The sequence below is a fragment of the Daphnia magna genome, unplaced genomic scaffold, assembly GCF_020631705.1.
Source record: "Daphnia magna isolate NIES unplaced genomic scaffold, ASM2063170v1.1 Dm_contigs021, whole genome shotgun sequence".
In the NCBI taxonomy this organism is placed as follows: domain Eukaryota; kingdom Metazoa; phylum Arthropoda; class Branchiopoda; order Diplostraca; family Daphniidae; genus Daphnia; species Daphnia magna.
In genome coordinates, this window is record NW_025533118.1 from 1,897,651 (window position 1) to 1,919,679 (window position 22,029).

At 41.3% G+C, this 22,029-nt stretch overlaps 3 protein-coding genes and 1 pseudogene across 3 annotated transcripts; 3 read left to right on the top strand and 1 right to left on the bottom strand.

The window, feature by feature from the left end:
* Nucleotides 1-12,112: 12,112 nt before the first annotated feature.
* LOC123477450 lies at nt 12,113-13,678 on the bottom strand (annotated as a pseudogene).
* Nucleotides 13,679-16,317: 2,639 nt separating this feature from the next.
* LOC123466566 lies at nt 16,318-19,205 on the top strand. Its single transcript, XM_045180652.1, has 4 exons — nt 16,318-18,535; nt 18,610-18,746; nt 18,819-18,921; nt 18,983-19,205. The coding sequence occupies exon 1, from the start codon at nt 16,940-16,942 to the stop codon at nt 18,347-18,349; it is 1,410 nt and encodes a 469-aa protein (XP_045036587.1). The 5' UTR covers nt 16,318-16,939; the 3' UTR covers nt 18,350-18,535; nt 18,610-18,746; nt 18,819-18,921; nt 18,983-19,205.
* A 161-nt stretch (nt 19,206-19,366) lies between these two features.
* Nucleotides 19,367-20,100, top strand: LOC123477370. The gene is made up of 3 exons (XM_045180664.1): nt 19,367-19,586; nt 19,662-19,778; nt 19,841-20,100. The coding sequence occupies exons 1-3, from the start codon at nt 19,373-19,375 to the stop codon at nt 20,083-20,085; spliced, it is 576 nt and encodes a 191-aa protein (XP_045036599.1). The 5' UTR covers nt 19,367-19,372; the 3' UTR covers nt 20,086-20,100.
* A 16-nt stretch (nt 20,101-20,116) lies between these two features.
* On the top strand, nt 20,117-21,283 carry LOC123477371. The gene is made up of 3 exons (XM_045180665.1): nt 20,117-20,360; nt 20,419-20,578; nt 20,647-21,283. The coding sequence occupies exons 1-3, from the start codon at nt 20,145-20,147 to the stop codon at nt 20,763-20,765; spliced, it is 495 nt and encodes a 164-aa protein (XP_045036600.1). The 5' UTR covers nt 20,117-20,144; the 3' UTR covers nt 20,766-21,283.
* The last annotated feature ends 746 nt before the right edge of the window (nt 21,284-22,029 follow it).

The following is a 22,029-nucleotide window of genomic DNA, read 5'->3' on the forward strand; positions in this document are numbered from 1 at the left end:
TTCCCCCTTTTGATTTGTTTGCGAAAAAAGATTGCTTTTTTTATTTTTTTTGTTTTTTTTTTGGTTTTTTTTTATTTGCTTATCTGGGCCTTGGTCATGTTACTTGGACAAACGCTGCTGATTCAAAATTATAAAACAAAAAAATTGAGACTTTAACCGTTCAAGTTCTTGGTCTGAACAGCATTGCATTTATATATATATATATAAATTATAAAAAGGCCAGAGTTACCTGTGGCTATCAAAAAATGCTATCCATTGTAAAAAAGTAAGTTGAAAAAGATTGGCAGTGTCGGTTGTGAATCAACAAAACTGTTATCAATCGGGAAAAAAATCTTCGAGAAAAAATGGCAGAGTTTGCTGTGGGTCAACAAAACTGCTATACAAATGTGTAGTGCACAATATTCCCCCAGCTTTATATAATGGAGGGTTATTTTCTTCTGCTTTCGTTTAACATAGTCAAAAGAAAGTTTGTCGATTGGCCCGTACGCATTTTTCTGAAAGCAAGAAAATTACTCGTTAGCCAATCCCTATCCGACTGACAAGATTCACGACGTGTTACTACGGTCGCTATACCTTTCGAAAGCCGCTTCGAGATGCCACAAGGAGCGGTAAACCTTGTTCATTCGGTACCCACCATACGAGGGTTCTGGAGACAAAAATACATAAACGTCGTTGGCTGTGAATTTTTACATCCAATAAATTGGAGACCGCACCTGACGTGATTTGTGAAATACAATACGTTTGAAGGATAATATAGCATGCAAGTTCAGATAGATCGCTCCCACCAGTGTAATAGTTTTCCGCGTGTGACTGCGTAGACTATTAACGAAGAAGTTAGATTTTAATTCGGGTTTTGTTTTTACCGCATTTTTCTGCTACAACACACGGAGAGGAAGGATGTACGATGATGAAAGAACAGGACAGAACAATGGTTGGTTTGATGAAAGGAATAACACACTAGTACACGTTAAGTGGGGAACAGTCTGTCAAAGAGTCTCTCTGTTTCTTCTTCGTTAGTCGTATTTATTACCTCTCAGAGTGGCATTTTCTTGGAGGTCAAGTGAAGCGTTTTCTAGCGGTCAACTAAAGAAAGCGGTAACCTTGCCCTATTGACAAGTAGGGGAATATTCTAGACTAGCTAGATGGGCAATCTGATTAAGGGTCACGAGTAGGGGTCTTTCTCGAGTTAACTTCCTGTATTGGTTTGTGACAATAACAAGTGTTATCCTGAGAAGTTGAACTCTCAAGGTTCTTTGTAAGTTAAGATATCGATTCTTTACACGTGGAGCAGGAAGAGCAACTGCTAACATGTCGTCTGCTTTCCTTTGCTGTGTGATAACTCTTGGCGCTGTGTCATGTGCAGTCTCTCGGTTAGCTGGCTCCTGATCCTTAATATGCTGGAATCGATATTGCTCCTGTCGGAAGCCGCTGCTTATCAACATCCTTCTCAGCTAGACGCTTATTCTTCTTTCGCAGAATGACAAGGATGTTTTACTAAATGTCAGCAAAATGAATAACTTGACTTCTAGGTCTGAAAGCTATTGACAATTAAGGGTAACCATGCGCAGACAACAAATGAAAACGACAATAGACTGCCTTAAAAATGAATCGAAGAACTCGTTGTATATAAGATAACAATTTTGTCAACAGACTGAGACCGTCGTTCAACTCTTGGTCCCAATAAAGCAGGCCACCCCCACCGGATATATTGCCCCGGAATAGTGTCTGGCTACCCATAGCACTATGCCGTTCGTACCTACCAGAGCGGGATTTGTCGCTGAAATTTTAGCGCGGTTAAGCGACCGCAGGACATCCCCCTATCCAGCCTATTTGCATATCTGTATCCCCTAATGAAGTACTACATTTTAAAACAATGAAAATAGAGACCACCCGGTGGTATACCACCCCTTTTTCTACTGGGCCACCGTTTGGAGGTCTCATACCCCTTCCATGCAGTCTTCGAACATTTTCTCCAACCTTTCCATCTGGTCACCCGCCGACACTCCCTGGCCTGGTATCCGACACTCCTGGCCTGGTGAATACTAATAAAGGAAACCATTGATATGACAATGGAATTTTTTCTAAGTTCTTAACTGAATCCTCGATATAGTCAGGAAAATGTAGAAACAATATTATATCAAAATAGCTTAGTGGGTCAGGCGCTCGACTGTGAAAGTCAGTAATGTGTGGTTCTGTGTTCAATCCCCACCGAAGACTTTTCTTTTTTTACGTTTTAGTCAATGGTAGACTAGTCTACTATTATATTATATTCTAAATTCCCTGAAGTACATTTACGAGGGTTTCACTAGAAAATGACTGCTTCGGTACTGCTTGCTTTATTTTCTAAAAGTTTTTTGCTTCAAGTAATTCTATAGTATTTCTATTTTGTTATTGGAAAAATACTTGTTCCAAAATCCTTTAGTATTACTCAAGTTTTTTTTTGTATTACTTGAGTAATGCCAAGTAAAGTTTTACCTGGGTATGTAGCCAGTTTCCAACGTCGTCATGCTCTCCTCCTGCAAAATCTGGTGTGGCTTTGGAACGTAACCTGGCCGCCATAGCTATGGCTTGGTTTAGGAATTGCGTTTATCTTATTGGATCCACCCCACGGCATTCTACAATTGAAAGAAAGTTCAAAAAGTCATGGAAGACTACGTAAAATCACCACCGTAGGAAATTATCCCACACATTTAAGATTGAAGAGATAAAAGGCAATACTAAAAACCCTATAACCACACTCCTTGACTGAATTGGTCATACACGAATCCGACACCCCAACCAATACGAGAAATGTGCAATACAACATATGGTAGAGGACAATCTAGCCACATTCTAAAATACTGCATATATTATCTTATAACAGATGGAAAAAGCCCTCCTACGGATTTGCATCCTAGCCGTGATGAAGTAAATTAACCTGTGAACTGAATCCGAGATGTATTTAACGGAGAGTGAATGAGGCCGAAGATAAACAATCACGAACGAGGCGGATGAAAATCAATTGTGTGGGTGATGCACCTTCGGACCGCGGCGCGTCGCGAAAAAGCAAGATGCTATTGTTGAATTTTGCCGCGTTGATCGCGCCAGACGTCCAAAACCCTCGGATGAGTATTTTCATTGTGTTTATTTTGTACCCGGCACGGCTATTTGACTGATCGTAGTTTGACGAATATACGCGGACCGTTATCCCTTGATCGGAAAGACAAAATCAAAATTCCTCCGCCCTAAATTGACGACCGTTGTCGGAACAGAATGTCAGCGGCGCACCTATATTTGAGAAAAATTTCCGAAAATGTTCGACCACTTGACGGGGAGTCGTGCATTTGTCGCGGAACGCCACTACGTGAGGCCAGTCACTAAGACTATCGACCAGGACACGAAAACCGTGGCCGTTAATCTCCCCGAGATCGGCATGGATTTGTTCAGAATGGCAGAGGTAGTGGTTAACGCAAATGAATGATTCGGGAGGCAATGAAGGGAGATGCTTGGTGCATACTTAACAGCTTTTGGTGGCGTTGATAATGTCATTATCAATGTTTGGCCAGTAGACGGACAGGCGGGCTAGTTGACGAGTTTTCGTGGCCTCCTGGTGCATTATTAACAAGTCCCGTAAAACGTCGGCATGAACCGACTGCGGGATCATTATTCTTGGTCGACAACAACCTTTTTACTCGTAGATGACCATGCCTTGTGTTATGAACCAGAAAGGGCGTAGATCCAGGTCCAGATTGCACTTGTCATTTGGAAATCCCATGACTATTTGGCTCCTGAGCTATTTCATGCCGGTGTCGGCGGCTGCCGCCCGCTAAATGCAAGTGCATGGCTCATACAGCGCATAAACACTCTAGTTCAATCATCGCATATCTTGTTCCGCAGTGGAAAAGAAGCGAGATTCGGTCTGAACAACGCGCAAGACTTTTGCATCGACGAGATGTTTCAATAAAAACCCGAGGTCGTTGAGCCTCGATGCTTCAACTTGGAGGCTGGTGGGCCGTGCCGGATCAAAGACGATCAAATCATTGAACGTCGAAATGACAATTCTGGAAGCGTTGAATGCGTCGTCGTTCCGTGTTTTCCACTCTCACGTGTATCCTGTCTCCAAGAGTGGAGATAAAGGTTCCAAAGCCTCCGATAGCTCGTCGGAGAAGTGACTTGTTGCTACAATGCCAAACCTGACCGGATGTCGGTGATGGAAGGGGGCCGTGGAAATTTACGGATAGCTCGCATTTTCTCAGGATCCGGGCGAAAACCGTTTTCGTCGACCAGGTAACCACGGAATGTGACGGTCGGTTTCGCTAAGACAAGTTTGCTCATATTGATGCCCACATGGTGAGCCGCTGCTCGGGAAAAATAATGCACGCACTGTGTCGATGTGTTCATCGTAGTTTGCGGAATACATTATAAGGTCTTCAACGATGCTACTGCAGTTGGGCAAATCGAAGAACACTTGGGACACTCTCCGGCAATAGTCATTGCCAGTGTATTTGACACCAAACGGGAGCCGTATATATTGTCACGAGTGAAAAGTGAGATTGGTTATCTCTTTGCAGAGATGAGTCATCCGCTCCTTGAAGAACGCTGCGACCATGGTGAAGAAATTATCAGGAGAAGTCCGCTCTAAGGAAGATACGGAGATACGCAGTCCGGAAGAGGAGTAATTCACGCGACGGTATAAAACACTGCCCCGAATCTGCGTTAGATGAGTCTCGTTGGATGAGCTCCGAGAGCTGGGCTCCGTTAGAGGAGTTCCCTGGTTTCAATAGAGGTCTTCAGATGCTTCAGCGAGTCTGGGTAAATTGTTACTACCCTTTTGGTTTTAGAAAAACATTGTTTAGTTTAAGTCATCAATTGTTGTATTATTTCTTGTTGGGCAAATACGACATTCATGTGACAATATAGTTATCGACCGAACAGAGTAAAGAATTGCATGGGGTCGATGGATTCATCATCCAACGGTACCTGATGATACCGCTTATGCGCGTCTATTACCGCAAAAATTCCATTCCGAATGGGATGGTACGTACTCTTTGAAATGAGTGGTGGTCTCAAAATTTGGACGTATGATGCTGTCCTGTATTGTAACGCATCCTCCGAGAGGTGGATGATGATACGGGATTTAAAGTTAATTGTATTTTAATTAAATGGAACTCGGAAGCGTTTTACACCCAATGGTTAAATGTGTTTTACTAAGCTAGGCCATACAAATACACGGGAGGATAAGCATATAGGAATACAAGGGGAACGAGAGCAAAATTGGAGTCAGGGTAATTCAATATTACCGTAGAAGCGCGAGCAGTACGGGTGAAAATAGAAGCGGAAAGGCGATAAAGAACCAGGCTTGTTTGAACACTCGGGCAAGAAAGGAAAACCACAAACACTTATTGAGAAAGCTGAATCTCCCTGATAGCGTTCACTGAAGGATAATGTTTTAATAACTCGAGTGAAGAGAGAGAGTGAGAGAATGTGTGTGTATGAGAGAGAGAGAGAGAGAGAAAGAGAGAGAGAGAGAGAGACTTAGAAGAATACGACAATTTGACGAGAAAGACAAAAAAGGTAACTAAACGAGTTCAGCTAAAAGGTAACTGTACATTTAGTGAACTGCTACTTGTCTGATCTTCCTTAGTTTGCAGGTTCATCACGATACCTCGCATTACGCAAAGTGGCGTGATCCTGATGATTAGTGGCTATGTCACGCGTGCAGCTAATCAAAAGATGTTTATTTAATCGATTGATTGGTAACGCACGGGCGACTAATCAGACAATTGTTCATTTATCGCGCGATCTGCGTCGCACGAGTGAGTCAGAACGCAACTTCTCATTTAGGGAAACATCTATGACTACTTGTTACTATATAGATTACAATACTTGAATAATATGCAATGGAGGAGTAATTTTTAAAGAATATAATCCCTGAGGGATTTAGTTTACTAAATTACCGAAGGTTTAAGGGCCTTTAATGCAGCACAACTTACGATAGGCTCCTCCTCGAGATAGGGACCCGAAAAGGTTTATTGGAATTTTTTCCACCAATAAGAATGAAGGAAAGCGAAAAAACACCATTAACGATATTTCTTAAGCTGAAATTAGTAGATGTAAATTATGACAAAAGTGACAAATGATAATGCACGCCATTTTATTGTCTTATTTGTTAAAGTATGTGACAACTAGAATCTTTTTTTCGTATATAACAAAGTCAACAATCGGCCATTTTGTACTGTTTGGGGTGCTTCAACATTTGGAAAACAGACAGCACCTTTATACTTTTTTTCTAATTCAAAATTCAAAAACTAGATGTCACTATAATAACAAAATTGGAAAACAGAAATTTAGATTTGAGATAAACAGTTGTCCGGATTATGTTAGGTTTCGAAGCCGATCAATAAAACAAACAAGAATATGTAGCAGGTATTGTAATAGAAACCAAATTAAATTGTTTTGTATTCCGCAAGAGCTCAACGAAAACAAAAAAGATTGGAAAACGTGTCACAGTAACCAATTATGAAGACAAACTTGGATTACGAATCTTGGAAGTGAAGAGATAATTTAACAACTATAACAACTAAATCTAACCTTAAATCCTGAAGGCGCCCAAGGGGCTTTATGTCGGCAAAATAACCATATGTATTTTTAGGCTTCGTTGCATCGCTCCCGGTGGTGCGAGATTACGTCCCGTAATCAGACTGGATGCATGGCGATGCGTTCGGGGACTGGAACTCTAGCGTCTTCCATGGGGCGACAGAATAAGTTCCATATTGTTGTATTGTGCTCAACCAAATGTGTACCACGCTGTGTAAAACCCTGTCGTCATGTCGTCCTCTCTTAAAGCTCGGGAGCCCTTCTCGTTTTCGGCTAGTGATTTGGCCACACAATGGGCAGTGAGACGTCGACAGTTTCAGTTGTTTTTGGTAGCTGCAAGAAAAGAGGAACATGACGGAGAGGTGTTGGTTGGTGTTCTTCTCACCCTGCTCGGCAGTGAAGTTCTCAAAATCTACCTTCGCGACAGCATGTGATTCCAAGAAAATTACGCCGCTGCTAGACAAGTTTAGCGGTTTTTTCGAACCACGCAGCAGTGAACTGTTTGAAAATTTTAAATTTCTATGTCGTCACCAACAGCAAGGCGAGTCGTTCGATGATTAGATGGTTGACTTGCGTGCTCTAGTAAAAAATTGCAATAATAGAAATACGACTTCGGTAATCTTACGCGACCAGATCGTTCTTGGTGTGGCAGACAGTGGGGTTCGCAAGAGGTTATTGTTCGAGAAGGATCAAACTCTGGATCACGCAACAAAATCACAAGAGCATGTGAGTCATCCAAATCTCACTTGTCTCAGATCGAGGCACAGAGCACTGAAACTTAAAAATCGCACAGCCTTGCTCTTAAGAAAACCCGCAAGCAAGATGGTTGATTCGGCACTGGAAACCCAAAAGAAGAAAATAAAAAATCGCAGTGCCCTAACTGTGAACGGAAACATGATCATGGTAGCTGCCGTGCCGTCAATATCACGTGTTACCAGTGTTGGCTAATGGGACATTTCGAAAATTGCTGCAGTGGCGGTCAGTGTCCAAAGGGTCGCGATCAGAGAGCGGAAACCCGTCCACGTCCATCCAGGTACCCACCACGTGATGGAAGAGTGCATACAATTTACGACGAGTATGATTTCCTCCCTGAGCAGTTTGACGCCAGACTCAGTTTCAGTGAAGACTATGTTGTTTAAACACTGGAGACAAACGGCAACGACAAGGAGTGGTTCGAAAGCTTCTCAGTTGACGGAGTAGTGGTGAAGTTCAAAATCGACTCTGGTGCCAGCTTAGATCTCCTACCGTTATAATTGTTCAAATGTATCCCTCGACATCATCGTCGTCTTCAGCCAGGTCCTAAAGTTCGGAGTTATGGAGCGAAGGGCGGTTACTTATCAGTTGTCGGGCTGTACTGCACAGAAATCTGCCACAAGAACAAGTCCGACAAAGTAAGCTTTGTAGTGGTGGATGAGCCGGGAAGCCTGCCATTCTAGGGCTTCGCACGTGTGAGAGGTTGAATCTCATCCAACAGAGTTCATGTAGTGAAGCCGGCGCCTGTCGATGGTAATCCCGCAGTAGTGCACGAGTTTAGTGATGTTAACAGTAGTCAGTTAGGCAAGTTGCCAGTGGCACACGACAACAAGCTCACCACCGGGGAAGGCAAAATCCAGACAACGGTTTCTGCAGCCAGCCGCCTGCCATTCAAGTTGGAGGAGCCAGTATTCAGTAAACTTGACCAGATCGTCAGAGATGGGATAATCACGCCTGTCATAGAGCCAACTGATTGGGTAAGCAAAATTTTAGCTGTCGGAAATCCCAGTGGAGACGTCCGAATCTGCTTAGATCCATCTGACCTCAACCAGGCGATCCAGAGGCAACCTTTCACAGTGCCCACGGCCAAACAGCTCTTACCCGTAACGTAGCTCGCCCAGCAAAAGTGGGAAAAGCTAAGTTTTTCTGTAGCCTTGACGCGGCATCTGGCTTCTATCAAACACCACTAACAGAAGAAGTGCCTTACCTCGGCACCATGGCAACACCAAAAGGCTGCTACAGATACCTCAGAATGCCTTTCGACAATAAGTCAGCGCCGGAAGTTTATCTGGAAACCATTGCAAAACTGTTCGGAGATTTAAAGGGTGTACTTATCTATTTCGACGATTTTCTGACAGTGGGAGAAACACTCGGCGAGCAGCAATTCAACCTCCGACAAGTGCTAATACGGTGCCGAAAATACAATCTAAAGTTACAGCTGTCAAAGTGCCCGTTCTTTTTAAAAGAACTACCGTGGCTAGGACACATAATAGCGGAGGGGACGCTCAAGGCTGGCCCAGAAAAAGTCAAAGCAATCATCAACATGCCAGAATCCGAGGACAAGAAGAGCCTAATCCGTCTGCTAGGAATGGTTAAATACCTTGACAAGTTTTGTAAGAGCCTTGCCGGCCTAACTCGACCGCTTAGAGATCCCCTGAAAGAAGACACAGACTGGACGTGGTGGGAGCCGCAGAAAGTGATTATGACTAAGCTCAAAGTTGCAATTGCAACCCTCCCCGTCTTGCGCCTGTACGATCCGTTGAAACCGGTAGGGGTCTCAGTCGACGCCTCGTCTTTAGGAATCTGGGCTGTATTGCTGCAAGAAGGTCACCCGGTGGAAAACGCGTCCACTTCTCTCACACCCACCCAACGTAGATATTTTCAAATTGAAAAAGAACTCCTGGTGGTCCAGTTTGGGCTTATGCGCTTTCGGCAGTACGTGCTTGGACAGTCTGGAGTTGTGGAAACGGATCACAAGCCCTTAATTGGCCTTGTTGAAAAGCTTTTGCTACCAGTCCCCCCAGAATCCAGCGCAAGAGGCTCCAACTCCAGCGGTTCATTTTCAACCTCCAATACAAAACGGGAAAAGAGTTTTTCATCGCTGATGCTCTAAGCAGAGCACCTGTGTCCAGCCAGTATCAGGATGATGTCACCTAGGCGTGTGAAGAGCAAGTTTTCTTTGTGTTGCATCAAGTCGTGCCAGCAGCCGATACACGTGTTCGCTATGCGGAAGCGACAGTGGAGGATTCAACGTTGCAGCTAGTAAAAAAGCTCACTCTAAATGAGTGGCCCGACCACAAAAGCCAGTGCCACGTTCCTACAAAGCCTTATTGGGCAGTAAGGCATAATATTGCTGAAGTGGGTGGGCTGCTTCTCTACAAAGAACGTCTGATAGTTCCCACAACTCTACGACAGGAGGTGCTAAAAGTGATTCACATTGGCCATTTCGGCAAAACTAAGTGTTTAAACTCACTCAGAGCAAGGTCAGCGATTTACTGGCCGGGTTGTGAGGACCAAGTCAAAAACGTTGAAGCGAGCAGCACCATTTGTCAGTCAAACAAAAGCCGAAACCCGTCACAGCCGTTGTACCCAGTAGAACTGCACGTACACCCATTTCAGTTCGTGTAAGCTGACATTTTCAAGTTTCAGGGCCGGTTTTATTTGTTGACGGTAGACGCTTATAGTAAGTGGCCGGGTGCAGCCCAATTCAAACATCTGTCGGCTGCGGCCACCATCGTACAGCTTGACTGAATATTCGCGGAGTTTGGATTGCCAGAAGTCCTCAAGTCAGACAATGGGACTCATTTTGCAAACGCGGAAGTAAGGAGGTTCGGTGCTCGACATAACTGCCGCCTCAGAACGTCGAGTACAGAGTATGCACGCTCCAATCATCTCCTGGAACGTCATATCCAAATCATGTAAAGAACACTTCTCAAAAGGCTCCAGGGTGGGAAAACGCTGTTTGAAGCTCTAGCGGCAATTCGCTCAACCCCGCTGTCAGAGTCCCTGCCGTCACCAGCGGTCCTGCTGCAAAGCCCAAATTTACGCGATGCTTTGCCTTTCTTACGATCATGTCTTCAGCTGGCGTCAGTTTCAGCAGCCAGAGAAGTTCAATAACTACAGAAGAGACAGGCGGAAGCGTCATTCTTCCATAGATGGGCCCCGGATGCTCGTTGCTTAGCGTTAAGTAACGGCCAACGCATGCGAGTGCTAGTTTCAGGTGTTTGGTCCCGGGGCGTCATACCCGGGTAGGAATTTTATCTTGGTCCAATGTTGTTGCCGATACAGAATCGGCCATTGGTTCAGGATCAGAATCGTACATTGGCCCGGGTCATTTCCAACTTGAGTCGCCAAACCTTGTCCATTTCTGTTATGCCAATATTACACATGTATTTTGGTAGAACACCGGCGAGCAGTGTTGGTCCGGGATTAATTTATCAATATTGGCATAACAGAAACGATGATTCAGTGAAAGGATAAAGTCTAATTTTCATGACCAAAGTAACTTTGTTATTACTTAACTTGTACAAAATGTAGAGACACAAATAAACTGAACTCTTCTGTATTCTACTGATTGACAGAGAAATAGTTATTTTAGAATCACAATAGTTCCAAACGTAGTAAGGCATGTTGAAATCCTTAAATGGTATAATGTATGAAATGGCTTATATAATCTGCAATATTTTATATGAATACAGTGTTGGATAGCTTAGTAGTATATCACTGGATTGTTGTGATTGAGATCTACGGTACAAATCTAGCGAACGTAAAACTTTCTTAGTGTATATTAATAAATTACGTTTATGTAAAGTAAAGTTACTTTTTCCCTTACTATTCAACAATTATTATTGTAATAGTTTCCGCGCGTGACTGCGTAGACTATTAACGACAAATTTAGAGGTTTAATGTAATTTCTGTATTTACCGCATTGAAAGTACACCGAAACACCGTGAGGAAGAATGCAGCTTGATGATGAAGCACATGACAGGGGTTTCTAGTACAATGGAGAACAGGGATAACACACAAGTTAAGGGAAGAATGGTCCGTCTGAGAATCTACTTGTTTCTGCTTTTTTGGTCCTATTTGTTACATTTCTTAGAGGTCAAATGAAAGGGAAGCAGTCTATGGTCTACTCTTGGCCTTGCCCTAGTGACAAGTAAGGGGGAACATTCTAGACTAGCTAGATGGGTTTCCGATTGGAGGTCACGAGTAGAAAGTCATTCCCACGGTCAACTCCCCGTATTGCTTTGTGACAATAACAGGGGCTACCCTGAGAACGTTGAACTCTCAAGGTTCTTTGCAATCTGGGAGATCAATTCCTTACATCACCCCCCCTCCTCTTTTGTTGCGTCCCGCAACAATCGGTACCAGCTTCTGAATTTTATTTTCATCGAATGATGTGTGGATCCTACGCTGATGACACGGGTACGATGTTTCAGTTTCCTGAATTAGACTTCGTCTATTTTTCGTGCTCCCGAGGTGAACCATTCAGCCGGCATACATTGTGAGTGTTATAGCAGTGCCTTTTTTTTTTTTTTTTTTTATAGGGGACTTGTGTATACGTTTTGATCTCTTTTGCATTCTTACTCGTAAATTCCTTCGAAGACCCATTTCTACTTAGGAGATGAAAAATGGAACATAGTTTGAAATATCTAAGCAAATCCGACATCAGCAATTATACGGTTAAGTCTAGAAGGGTGTTTAAGGAAAGTACAGGAATAGGAGTATATTGATTATAGGAACACAGTGGCGAATTTATTGCATTAGACGTCAATTAGCTAAATTATGTGGGAGGATTGATTCGATTTTGGAGGAATGATTCGGCTTCTGGCTGATTAGGGCATTGGCGGTTTCGCTGCCTCTTCTTTCTCCGTGGGGGCTCTGTCGATCGCTCTGAGGCTGTAGATTGGGTTGAATATGAACTGGTAGGAGGCATAATGATTTGGATCGGTGGTGGTGTGGCTGTTGCAGTAATGGCTGGTGGTGTTTTGTTGAAGTAGTTGAGTTGAAATATTTTTGACATGATTGGGGAGGCTTTGAGTAGGAGGGACCCGATACCACAAAATCTTACAGCGAATACTGAAATTATCCCAAAGCCTGAAATGGCTCCAAAATTTTTTATCCAACCCCCCATTTTAGCTACAAAATCTACGTGAGGGGCATCGCTATGGTGAATTAGGACATTGGAAGTGAGGAGTTCTTTTGTGTTGTCTTCTGAGTGATGCTCATGAATGGTGGCGAGAATGTCAGCCATTACCGACGCATGACTCAAAGGGCTATTTTGAATTGCTGGGTGCATTTGCAGGAGGGTTGCTAGAGTATTGTCGGCTTCGAATTTCTCTGTTTCAATGAGTTTTCTACCTTGAACTTGGATGTTGGCAAACACCGGAATCCATTCCCCATTTTTTTGAGCGTGAGTTTTCCCGTTAAAATTTACAAAATTTGAATACCAATAGCAGTCGGTGAAGGCTACGAGCTTCCAACCTTCGACTGCAATTGTAAAATTGAGATAATGTGGTTGAGGACCACATTTTGTAAATTCTGTGTGGAAGGTTACATTTTGTTCTCTACATTGTAAGACTGAAGCTTAGGCACCGTTGGCTACTAATTTAGAACATTTTGGAAGTTGCATGTGAGTAGCTGCTAACCAGCCATTTTACTGAACGCTTACGATTACGCTGTGATGGTTCATTTTTCGGTTTTCACATTGTAACCGACGAATTTCTCTTGCCAGTCTATTCTCGTAGTCTAATGCTATGTCTCTGGTGTATTGGACATGGGCTGCGGCTTCAATTTCTGCTTTTATTGTTCAGGCAACCTGTTTGACCTGTGCATTTGTTGTACTACTGCTGGTTTTCCTCTCGTTCTCTACCGTTGCATTGGGATCGAATTTCTCAAAATCTCCTGTTGGGGGTGCCATGTTAATTGCTACTAAAATTTTTTCCATTCCCATTACACTTTGTAACTGCCGCTTTCCGCAATAAGCGAGCATTGTTGTGTTGATGAGAAAGTCTGTTTGGCTGTGTTTATCCTATAAACGTTTGATCTCGGGATTATTGGTTTTGTAAAGCTGTCCTTCTCCGCTTCTTACTAACTTAAGCTCACAGTCTTTCTTTTCTTTATATGAATTATCCCAGATTAAAGTAACGAAGTTAACAATTGCTGTCCCGTTCAAGCTGCCTGAAAGTGTTCCTAACGGAGAATTGATTGTGCAATTGTCGCATTCCGTTTCTAGAGCTATTTCTTCAATTTTACAGTTCAGAACCTTATGGGTTATTGTTCTCATACACAATGGTTGAATGTTAGGATACAGGTCGTAAGTAAATTTTCGTGGCCCCGCCGGATTCATTGCGTAGTCGCCACATCTTCTGAATTCTTTCATTTGGCTGCACATTTCTGGAGTAGCTACTGCTGGCGATTTTCTTTGACTATGTGTATGCCAACCAAAGAAATCTGTGTTAACTGAACGATGGGCATACCAGACGCTACACATATATCCCGGGAATCGTTTAACTTCTGGTAAGTGGGACAAGAGGGTATATATAACAGCTTTTGGGGGGGATGGATCTTCTATAATTTGGCAATTTTCGTCGCCAAAGTTCAAGAATCCTTTCATTTTTGCCTGACTACAGTCGCATATCGTAGCGTTCATCGCCAATGCTGTTTGAAGGCAGGTCAATAGTACTACCAAAAATAAACTAAGGAGAGAGAGAAAAAATTATGAAATTGGTTGTTATGTGAGAGGAAAAATATAATAAGACATGGTGGCTTATTATGGGATTAATAATTTTGGATTCCTACTCCTAGTGAGTCGAGGCTTCATCGTACCTGAGCGCTAACTTAAATTTTTTTGAATTTCTGAAAAACTCCCGCACGTTTCGTTCGATTTGAATGAAATTGGTCACGCTGTGTTCGTTGTTCACGAACCAGCTATGACGTACAAAATTATAACACAAAATATATGTATAAATATATATTTTTTTTAAATTAAGGGACTGAATTTCTACTCCTAGTGAGGAGAGGCTTCTATGTACCTTTACGCGCTGAATTCAATTTTTTTGAATTTCTGAAAAACTCCCGCACGCTTCGTTCGATTTGAACGAAATTGGTCACAAGGATTCGTTGTTCACGAATCAGCTATGGCGTGCAAAATTATAACACAAAATATTGTAAAGTTTAGAGAACGACTTCGTCCTCCAACAGACCTTCCCTCTGTTTTGGTTTCCTCTTCCATTTTAGCTTGTGCCTGGTGACTGTCACCTTTGTTTGTCTTTTTATACTCTCTGAAAGTATTGAAAGAAAATTTAGATTATTATTTTTTATGCTTCCATGTCAAAGTCCTTAAACTTATCGGGAAGACGGGTCGCGACTCGTGTTCTTTTTTCTCGTTGGGTACCGTTTGGTTGTACTGGTTTGTCTTTCTCTTTTTGTACGTTAGCTTCTTCGTCCCTAGTTTGTTCTAGGTTTGGCCGGATATGCTTAGGAACTTTATTTTCCAAAAAAGGGTTACCGTAGCCAAAGGTGCCTGGTTGTTGACTTGTTTCAGGGCTTGTCTTAATTGGACTATTTTCTCTCTCGAAATTCAAATTTTCTGCTTCGTCTTCGTCGGATTCTTCTTCCGGTTCCTCGTCTAACTTGTCACCATTAGACGATTCAGACTGTCTTATCGCTCGTAACTCGGTCGTTCTCAGATCGTCAAAGTCGACACATTCCTCATCACGCCATACCATACATTCAGTTAGCGCCTTTAACCGATTTAAATGGGTGAGTTGAGTTCTCGCGCCATTGTAGGAACGTATTTCTACAGTTCCGTTTGAGTGGACTTTAGAAATTCTATATGGACCTTGATATCTCGGATTGAGATTTTTGCTCGTGCCTATCTTAGTCACTCTTACGTCTAGCAGTACTCTGTCTCCCAGTTCAAAGTTGTTTTCTTTTGCCCTCTTGTCATATTGAATTTTTTGTCTTACTCTGACGTCTAATAGATTTTTTCTTGCTAGTGCGAAACCCTCTCTTAGTCGTTTCATTGCCTAACTTTTATAATCTTGCGGAGTGATCAATTCTGCTTCTGGGATTAAAAATCTATCGACGACCATATTTGGGTCTTTTGCCATTATTAAAAAATAGGGGCTCTCCATTGTGGATGAGTGAACTGAATTTCTATACGCTGACGCCATAGGTCCCAATACCTCTTCCCAATGTTCATAACCATCATCTATATATTTCCGAATCATTTCAACTACGGTTTTGTTGAAGCGCTCTGTCATACCATTTGATTGCGGATGATAGGCTGTCGTAGTCTTGTGTTTAGTTTTCAATTCTCTACGCAAACTGTTGAACAGTTGGGAGGTAAAATTGGAGCCTCTATCAGTAATGATAATTTTGGGTGGGCCGTGATACAGTACAATCTTGTCCATTAAGGCTCGGCAAGTCGTTTCGGCCGTTTGGTTCGGCAACGCTACGATCTCCGTCCATTTTGAAAAAACATCGGTCATCACCAATACATATTTATTTCCGTTCAAGGATTCGGGTTTGATTGACCCTAGAAAATCCATACCTATAACTTCAAATGGGGCCGTCGCTATTTCAAGAGGATTCAGAAACGCTCTGGTTACCACGCGTCTCTGTAATGCACAAACTTCGCACGATTTACAATAATTTTTTATGTCTTTTAACATCTCTGGCCAATAGAATTTGTCTCTATTTCTAAACCCACATAACAATTCAGTGCAGAAACTCGTCCTAAGTCCATCCTATTAGGACGTCCAGCACTGGACCTATACAGGACTGCCTTAGAACGTATTTAAATCAGCTTTGTTGTTGAAACAATTTTGCGTCTGATCCCGACGTGTTTTGGCAGGTTTTGGTAAAAACTTTTTAAAATCCTAGGTTGCCAGTTTTGAAAGCTTCTTAAAAAACAATCTGGCAACGTTTGCGAATAAAGAAGTAAAGAAAAACGCCAGTAGACGCCACAGTAGTTGCTTAGTGTCCAGTGTTAGTTAGAGTAGAGTTAGTGTTAGAGTCGCCATTTTCGTTTCATACAATTTCATTATTTTTAATGGCGTGTCGGCGACAACGATCTGATTTAGTGGGGCCGAGGCAAAAAAGACGAAATTTAAGTGAAGCGGTTCATGATAGTTACATGACAACTGACGTGCACTTAACTTCCTATGAGGTTGACCATAGTGCTGGTGAAAATCATCTCGCTGTAGTTTTTCGTGTGAAATTGAACACGGTTGAAGATCTGCAAAGTGAAACAAGTAATTTTTATGACGGTGAAACCAATTGGGTGTCCAGTGATAGTGATGTTGACAATGACGGTGGCTTAGAAACGTTGTCTACAACTTTGTTAGACGAAAAACTAATTTTTCGACAGACGAAGACCATAAGTTCTTTCCGTGAGAAGCTGGCATCATGGGTGGTCGATTGTCAAGTGAATCAATGTTATGTTGACAAATAACTTTTCATTCTAAAAACAATTCCTGAAAGCTATTTATTAGATCTTCCAGAAACATGTCGTTCATTATTACATACTGTTCGAAAAACCCCGTTAAAAATAGTCGACCCGGGCCATTACCATCACTTGGGAATTGCTAACGGCATTTTGCAAATGCTTTTCAAATTGAAAATCATAAATCTTTCCAATCCTAAAATTAAACTCATTGTTAACGTTGATGGCATTCCCATTGCAAAGAGCTCCGGCAGTCCATTCTGGCCTATATTAGGCCTCATTGTTGATATTCTAAATTCAAAACCATTTCTCATTGGCATTTACCATGGTCACAGTAAGCCAAAAAACGCCAACTTGTTCCTTGAAGATTTTGTAAACGAAATTTTACAATTGACAGAGTCAGGGCTTGTAAGTAACGGACAAAATTTAAAAATTGAATTGTTGGGTTTCGTGTGTGATGCTCCGGCAAGAGCATACATATCCGCCACCAAGTCTCACAGTGGGTATTCGAGCTGCTCAAAGTGCATCGAAGAGGGTGATTGGGAGGGGAAGGTGGTTTTTTTAAACGAAAACGCACCACTTCGCAGTGATGCAACGTTTAGAAAACGAGAACATGAAGACCATCACACTGGAAAAACAATATTAGAACGATTGCCCATTGACATGGTTCAGTCCTTCCCTCTTGATTACATGCATTTAGTTTGCCTCGGGATAATGCGCAAGTTGCTTTGGGCTTGGATTCGTGGTTCTTTAAAATGCCGAATTGGTCTCAGAAGTGTTAACAAGATATCGAATTTTTTGTTAGTTATTTCTAGCTATATTCCTGCCGACTTTGCGCGTAAACCCAGGTCCCTTTGCGAACTAGCAAGATGGAAAGCCACGGAATTACGTCAATTTCTTTTGTACACTGGTCCCGTCGTCTTAAAACCAATTTTACCGAAACCACTCTATTTGCATTTTTTATTACTACACACAGGTATCAAGATTTTGACTCACAAATTGTTAAGCCAACAATTTAACGATTACGCAAAACAATTACTTGTCCTTTTTGTGAGTCAATGTCGAGAACTTTATGGGAAAGATTTCTTATCTTACAACGTACACAACTTGATACACCTGGCTGATGACGTAAAAACTTTTGGACACTTAGACAATTTTTGTGCATTTCCATTTGAAAATCATTTGCAGGAAATCAAAAAGCTAATCAGAAAACACGATAAGCCCTTACCTCAAGTGATAAGGCGAATAATCGAAATAGAAAAAAATTTATTGAATGAAGCTGAAAAGGAAGAAGTAGGTGCCGTTACATTAACAAGAAAACATTTAAATGGGCCGGTTTTGAACAATTGTTCCGGTAGTCAATTTATGTGCTTGACAGTAAAATCTTACTGTAATTTAAAATCTTATACTGCTGCTGACTGCTGCGTAATTCTTCATGGCGAGACTATTGTAAAAATTTGCAATTTTGTTCAAAACGAGTCGGGAATATTTTTTGTCGGTCAACAGTTTAAAGTAAAAAAAATCTGTTTGACTCGCCTATTGAGTCATCGCGACTTGGCATTTATGTAGTAAATCAGTTGGCTGCCATGCATTATTGGCCTGTATCGCGGTTTAAATCAAAAGCTGTAATGATTCCTGTTCGCGCCGAAAAATTTGACAGTTTTGCCGTTTTCCCGTTATTGTTTGAACAAATGGGGCACTAAATACATCCATAATTGCGTATGTCCTTCCTAACTTCTTTAAGAACAATTAATGGTACGGAATATTGCTTAAAAATAATTTATTTCAAATCGATCATGCGTTAATAATCAATTTTATTTATATTGCAGGCCTACCTAATCTTGTTATCCGGCAACTATGCTTTACCCTACCTTTTACATGTGACTGACTGCTGTGCTGGAGATAATTTGTCTGCATACTTTTTACAAGACCAGGATAAAAACATCTTCCTTAACATTGCTTTTAAGTACGTCTTTTCGGTTGATGTAGCATGGTTCTCCAAGTGTCGTTGGATGCGATGTAATTTTTTTTTCTGCAGTGATTTTTCATATTGGATAATTCTTTGTGTCACATCACTCATCATAGTGTGATTATAAGCCCTCTTACTTTGGTAAAAAAAAGAAGATCAACATTTTTTCCAGGTAAGATAAGAGTTAATTTAATGATAGGAATGTTACATTGAGTGCTTTTTTCTTCCAACAGATGTTTTGTGTCGTCGAATTTCTCGATGAAGGTAAAGGGAGTGCAGTTGAAATCGTGCCAAAGTCTTGGTGTGTTGGACACAAACATTGTTGGTGGCCTCCATCACTGCATACCGCAGATGACTTGACAAAGCTTGTCATGAAATCAGGACCGATAGATGAATCCACATGGACCATACACAGTGCAGCATTCCTTGCTTCATACAGCAGTAAAGCAAACATTACTTTAATCTTTAATAATATTTATAAAGATCACTATGTTGCAATAAATTTTTTATTTTTAGATAATTATGGAGAAGCTAATGTAAATGTAAGGAAAGAAAAATTGCCAATTCATAGCAGTACTGACATCGAAGATCTGGGGAAACATAAACGGAAGCGGCAAGCTACAATGAAGGCAGCCTCAGCCTCCTCGTCTTTCTTGTCTCGTAAATCAGTGATTCCATCGCCAGAAAACGATCCGTTTTCTAGTGATGTGGGCGATAGTGACGTGCAGCCACAATCATCAGATGAAGACATGGATATTCAGTCTACACCCATTAGTCAACGCCAAAGCGAAGCACACGATTCTCATATTGTACCTCACAATGTCGGTACTCTTAGAGGTAATACAATCAATTAAGCTTATGCAGGAATTCACTTAGTACGTTTTAAAACTTATTTTATTTTATATCGTAAAGGAAGGAAGAATTGTGGGCTTCCGCTAGTTCCTACCGCACTAGGGTTAACAAATAGGATTTGTACAAAAGACAAAGCCCACAAAACGAGCAATCACCCCCCATCATCGCTAAATTCAGGTAAGATATTCATATTCACTTTTAGTACCATCACATTGTTTCAACTTTGGAATTTTTCCCAGTATTGCAAAGCCCCATCCATGACATCGGAAGCCAAAACAGCAACACCTTTGAAAATGATTACCAGTCGACCTCCACATCCACCGAGCTGAGTATTGCGGCTGCTAGGCCAGTTTACGCAGTCCGCACCAGAGTTTCAAAGACATTTCCCGTTACTGAATGTACGCGGTTAGCAGACAGAGCGGACTTAAGGTCAACTAACCATACCACTACCCCAGCTTCGTCTCTATCAGTTAAGATGTACTAGGATCAAATAAGAAGATTAAACTAACTTTTTTTTCAGAGGTACAAGGTTTATTGGCATTGATGAGGAAAATGGATTTGATAATAAGAAACCAGGAAATCATCAAAGCTACGCAGCGGGAACATGGGCAACTGCTCGATATTGTACTTAAAAATTCTTCACCTCCCGAGCCTGAAATAAAAGACGCGCTGCGCCAGTTCGGGTTCAAATTAAAAACATTCTCTGACATGACAAAGCTAGAAAGCATTTTAGAAAATGATGTGGAACGTAGGACACTTGTAAGTTTTTTTAAATTTTAACTTCCTGAAACACGTAAAATTATTCATTTTTTGTAAGATATCGTATTTCAGCGGAATTGGAGGAAGCCAATCGAATGTCGTTGGCAGAATCCTCAGTCGTGCGATGACAAACGAGCTGGCTAGCCAATACTGCTACAAAGGACAAAACGAAGAAAAGCGTGCATTCCAAAATTTGGCCCTATGTTCCGCTGTTATCGGTAATATCTAAACAATAAGTAATGTTAAGAAATAATAATTAAACTTTTTTGTATTTACCTTCTCCCAGAATCCGTTCGCTGCCAAAAAAAATTATCCCTAACGGAAGACGCAATTGAATCTAAAATTAAAAACTGGTTGCGACATGCGCGGGCTAGAAAAGATGGCAGCAGCAATGAAGATGAATAATTTTATTACATGTTTTTTGTGATAAAAAATGTGTCATACACAAGACAATAAAATACGAAACAATAATCTAACTTTCCCAATTATTTTGCTGCAATAATAATTATGCTAATATTTAAGATAAAAGGGAAATATTACATAGTGAAAAGACGTCTTTTTAACAGCTTTACCACGTCCTTTTCATAGCTTTTTAACAGCTTATTAGCTGTTAAATTTTACTTTTTAACAGCTTATTAGCTGTTAAATTTTACTTTTTAACAGCTTATTAGCTGTTAAAAAGACGTCTTTTTACCAGCTTTACAACGTCTTCTCACAGTTTTTTAACAGCTTATAAGCTGTTAAAAAGACGTCTTTTTAACAGCTTTACAACGTCGTTTTCACAGCTTTTTAACAGCTTATAAGCAGTTAAAAAGACGTCCTATTTATAGCAAAAATTCGTCCATGCCAGACCAGCAGAATCCGTTTTTAAGAGCAGTTTTTGCCGGTCATCAGCACCTGAGAAATACGTCTAAAAGTCATAGTTGCAGGATTTTAGGACGAATTAAATACATCCAAGTGGTTTAGCAACCATGTATTAAAAACGTCTTTAAGACATCAGTGTGCTATGTGGGAAGTATGTGCGTAGAAACGCTAGATGTCCCGCTAAAAGAGAATTGTGGTATTCTTTAACTACAGTTTTTCTCAGCGAATAGGGTACAACAGTTTGTTCTTGTACATATTTTCTTCTTTTCTTTGAAGCAGGATAGAATTCCCTTCTCAAAACTCCGCTGTCGATTCGAAAAGTTCCAATTTCTTTCACCCAATCAGGGTTCTCTAGCTCATCTATTTCTGATAGAAATCCTTCACTCAAATAATTCATTATCTTTGCGCATAGCTTGTCTTTCTTCTGTTCTTCTATCAATTTTTTTGTAAAATCTGATAGTTCCCCAGTTGTTACAACTCGGATACGGGAGAAAAAATCAGCATTGCTATGTTCTTTTCCAGGTTTGTATCTAATCTTGTATTTTGCTGCCGATAACGCAATTGACCACCGTCCCAACCTACTATTCTCGTCCTTGTGAGATTCCAGCCATTGTAGTGGTTTGTGATCGCTTACGATCTCAAACCTTTCATCTTGTATGTAATGGCAATATCTTTTTATCCCATAAACAATTGCAAGTGCTTCACGCTCTATTGCTGAATAGTTGCGCTCAGCATTGTTTAGATGTCTACTGGAATACGTAATGACTACTTCCTGGTCATTTTGAATCTGGCTTAAGACCGCTCC

Coding starts and splice junctions, on each gene's coding strand:
- LOC123466566 (XM_045180652.1), top strand. CDS start 16,940: ATGCTTTTCAAATTGAAAATCATAAATCTTTCCAATCCTAAAATTAAA.
- LOC123477370 (XM_045180664.1), top strand. CDS start 19,373: ATGAAGGCAGCCTCAGCCTCCTCGTCTTTCTTGTCTCGTAAATCAGTG. Junction 19,587..19,661: donor CAATGTCGGTACTCTTAGAG/GTAATACAATCA, acceptor TATATCGTAAAG/GAAGGAAGAATTGTGGGCTT. Junction 19,779..19,840: donor CCCATCATCGCTAAATTCAG/GTAAGATATTCA, acceptor AATTTTTCCCAG/TATTGCAAAGCCCCATCCAT.
- LOC123477371 (XM_045180665.1), top strand. CDS start 20,145: ATGAGGAAAATGGATTTGATAATAAGAAACCAGGAAATCATCAAAGCT. Junction 20,361..20,418: donor ATGTGGAACGTAGGACACTT/GTAAGTTTTTTT, acceptor ATTTTTTGTAAG/ATATCGTATTTCAGCGGAAT. Junction 20,579..20,646: donor CCTATGTTCCGCTGTTATCG/GTAATATCTAAA, acceptor ACCTTCTCCCAG/AATCCGTTCGCTGCCAAAAA.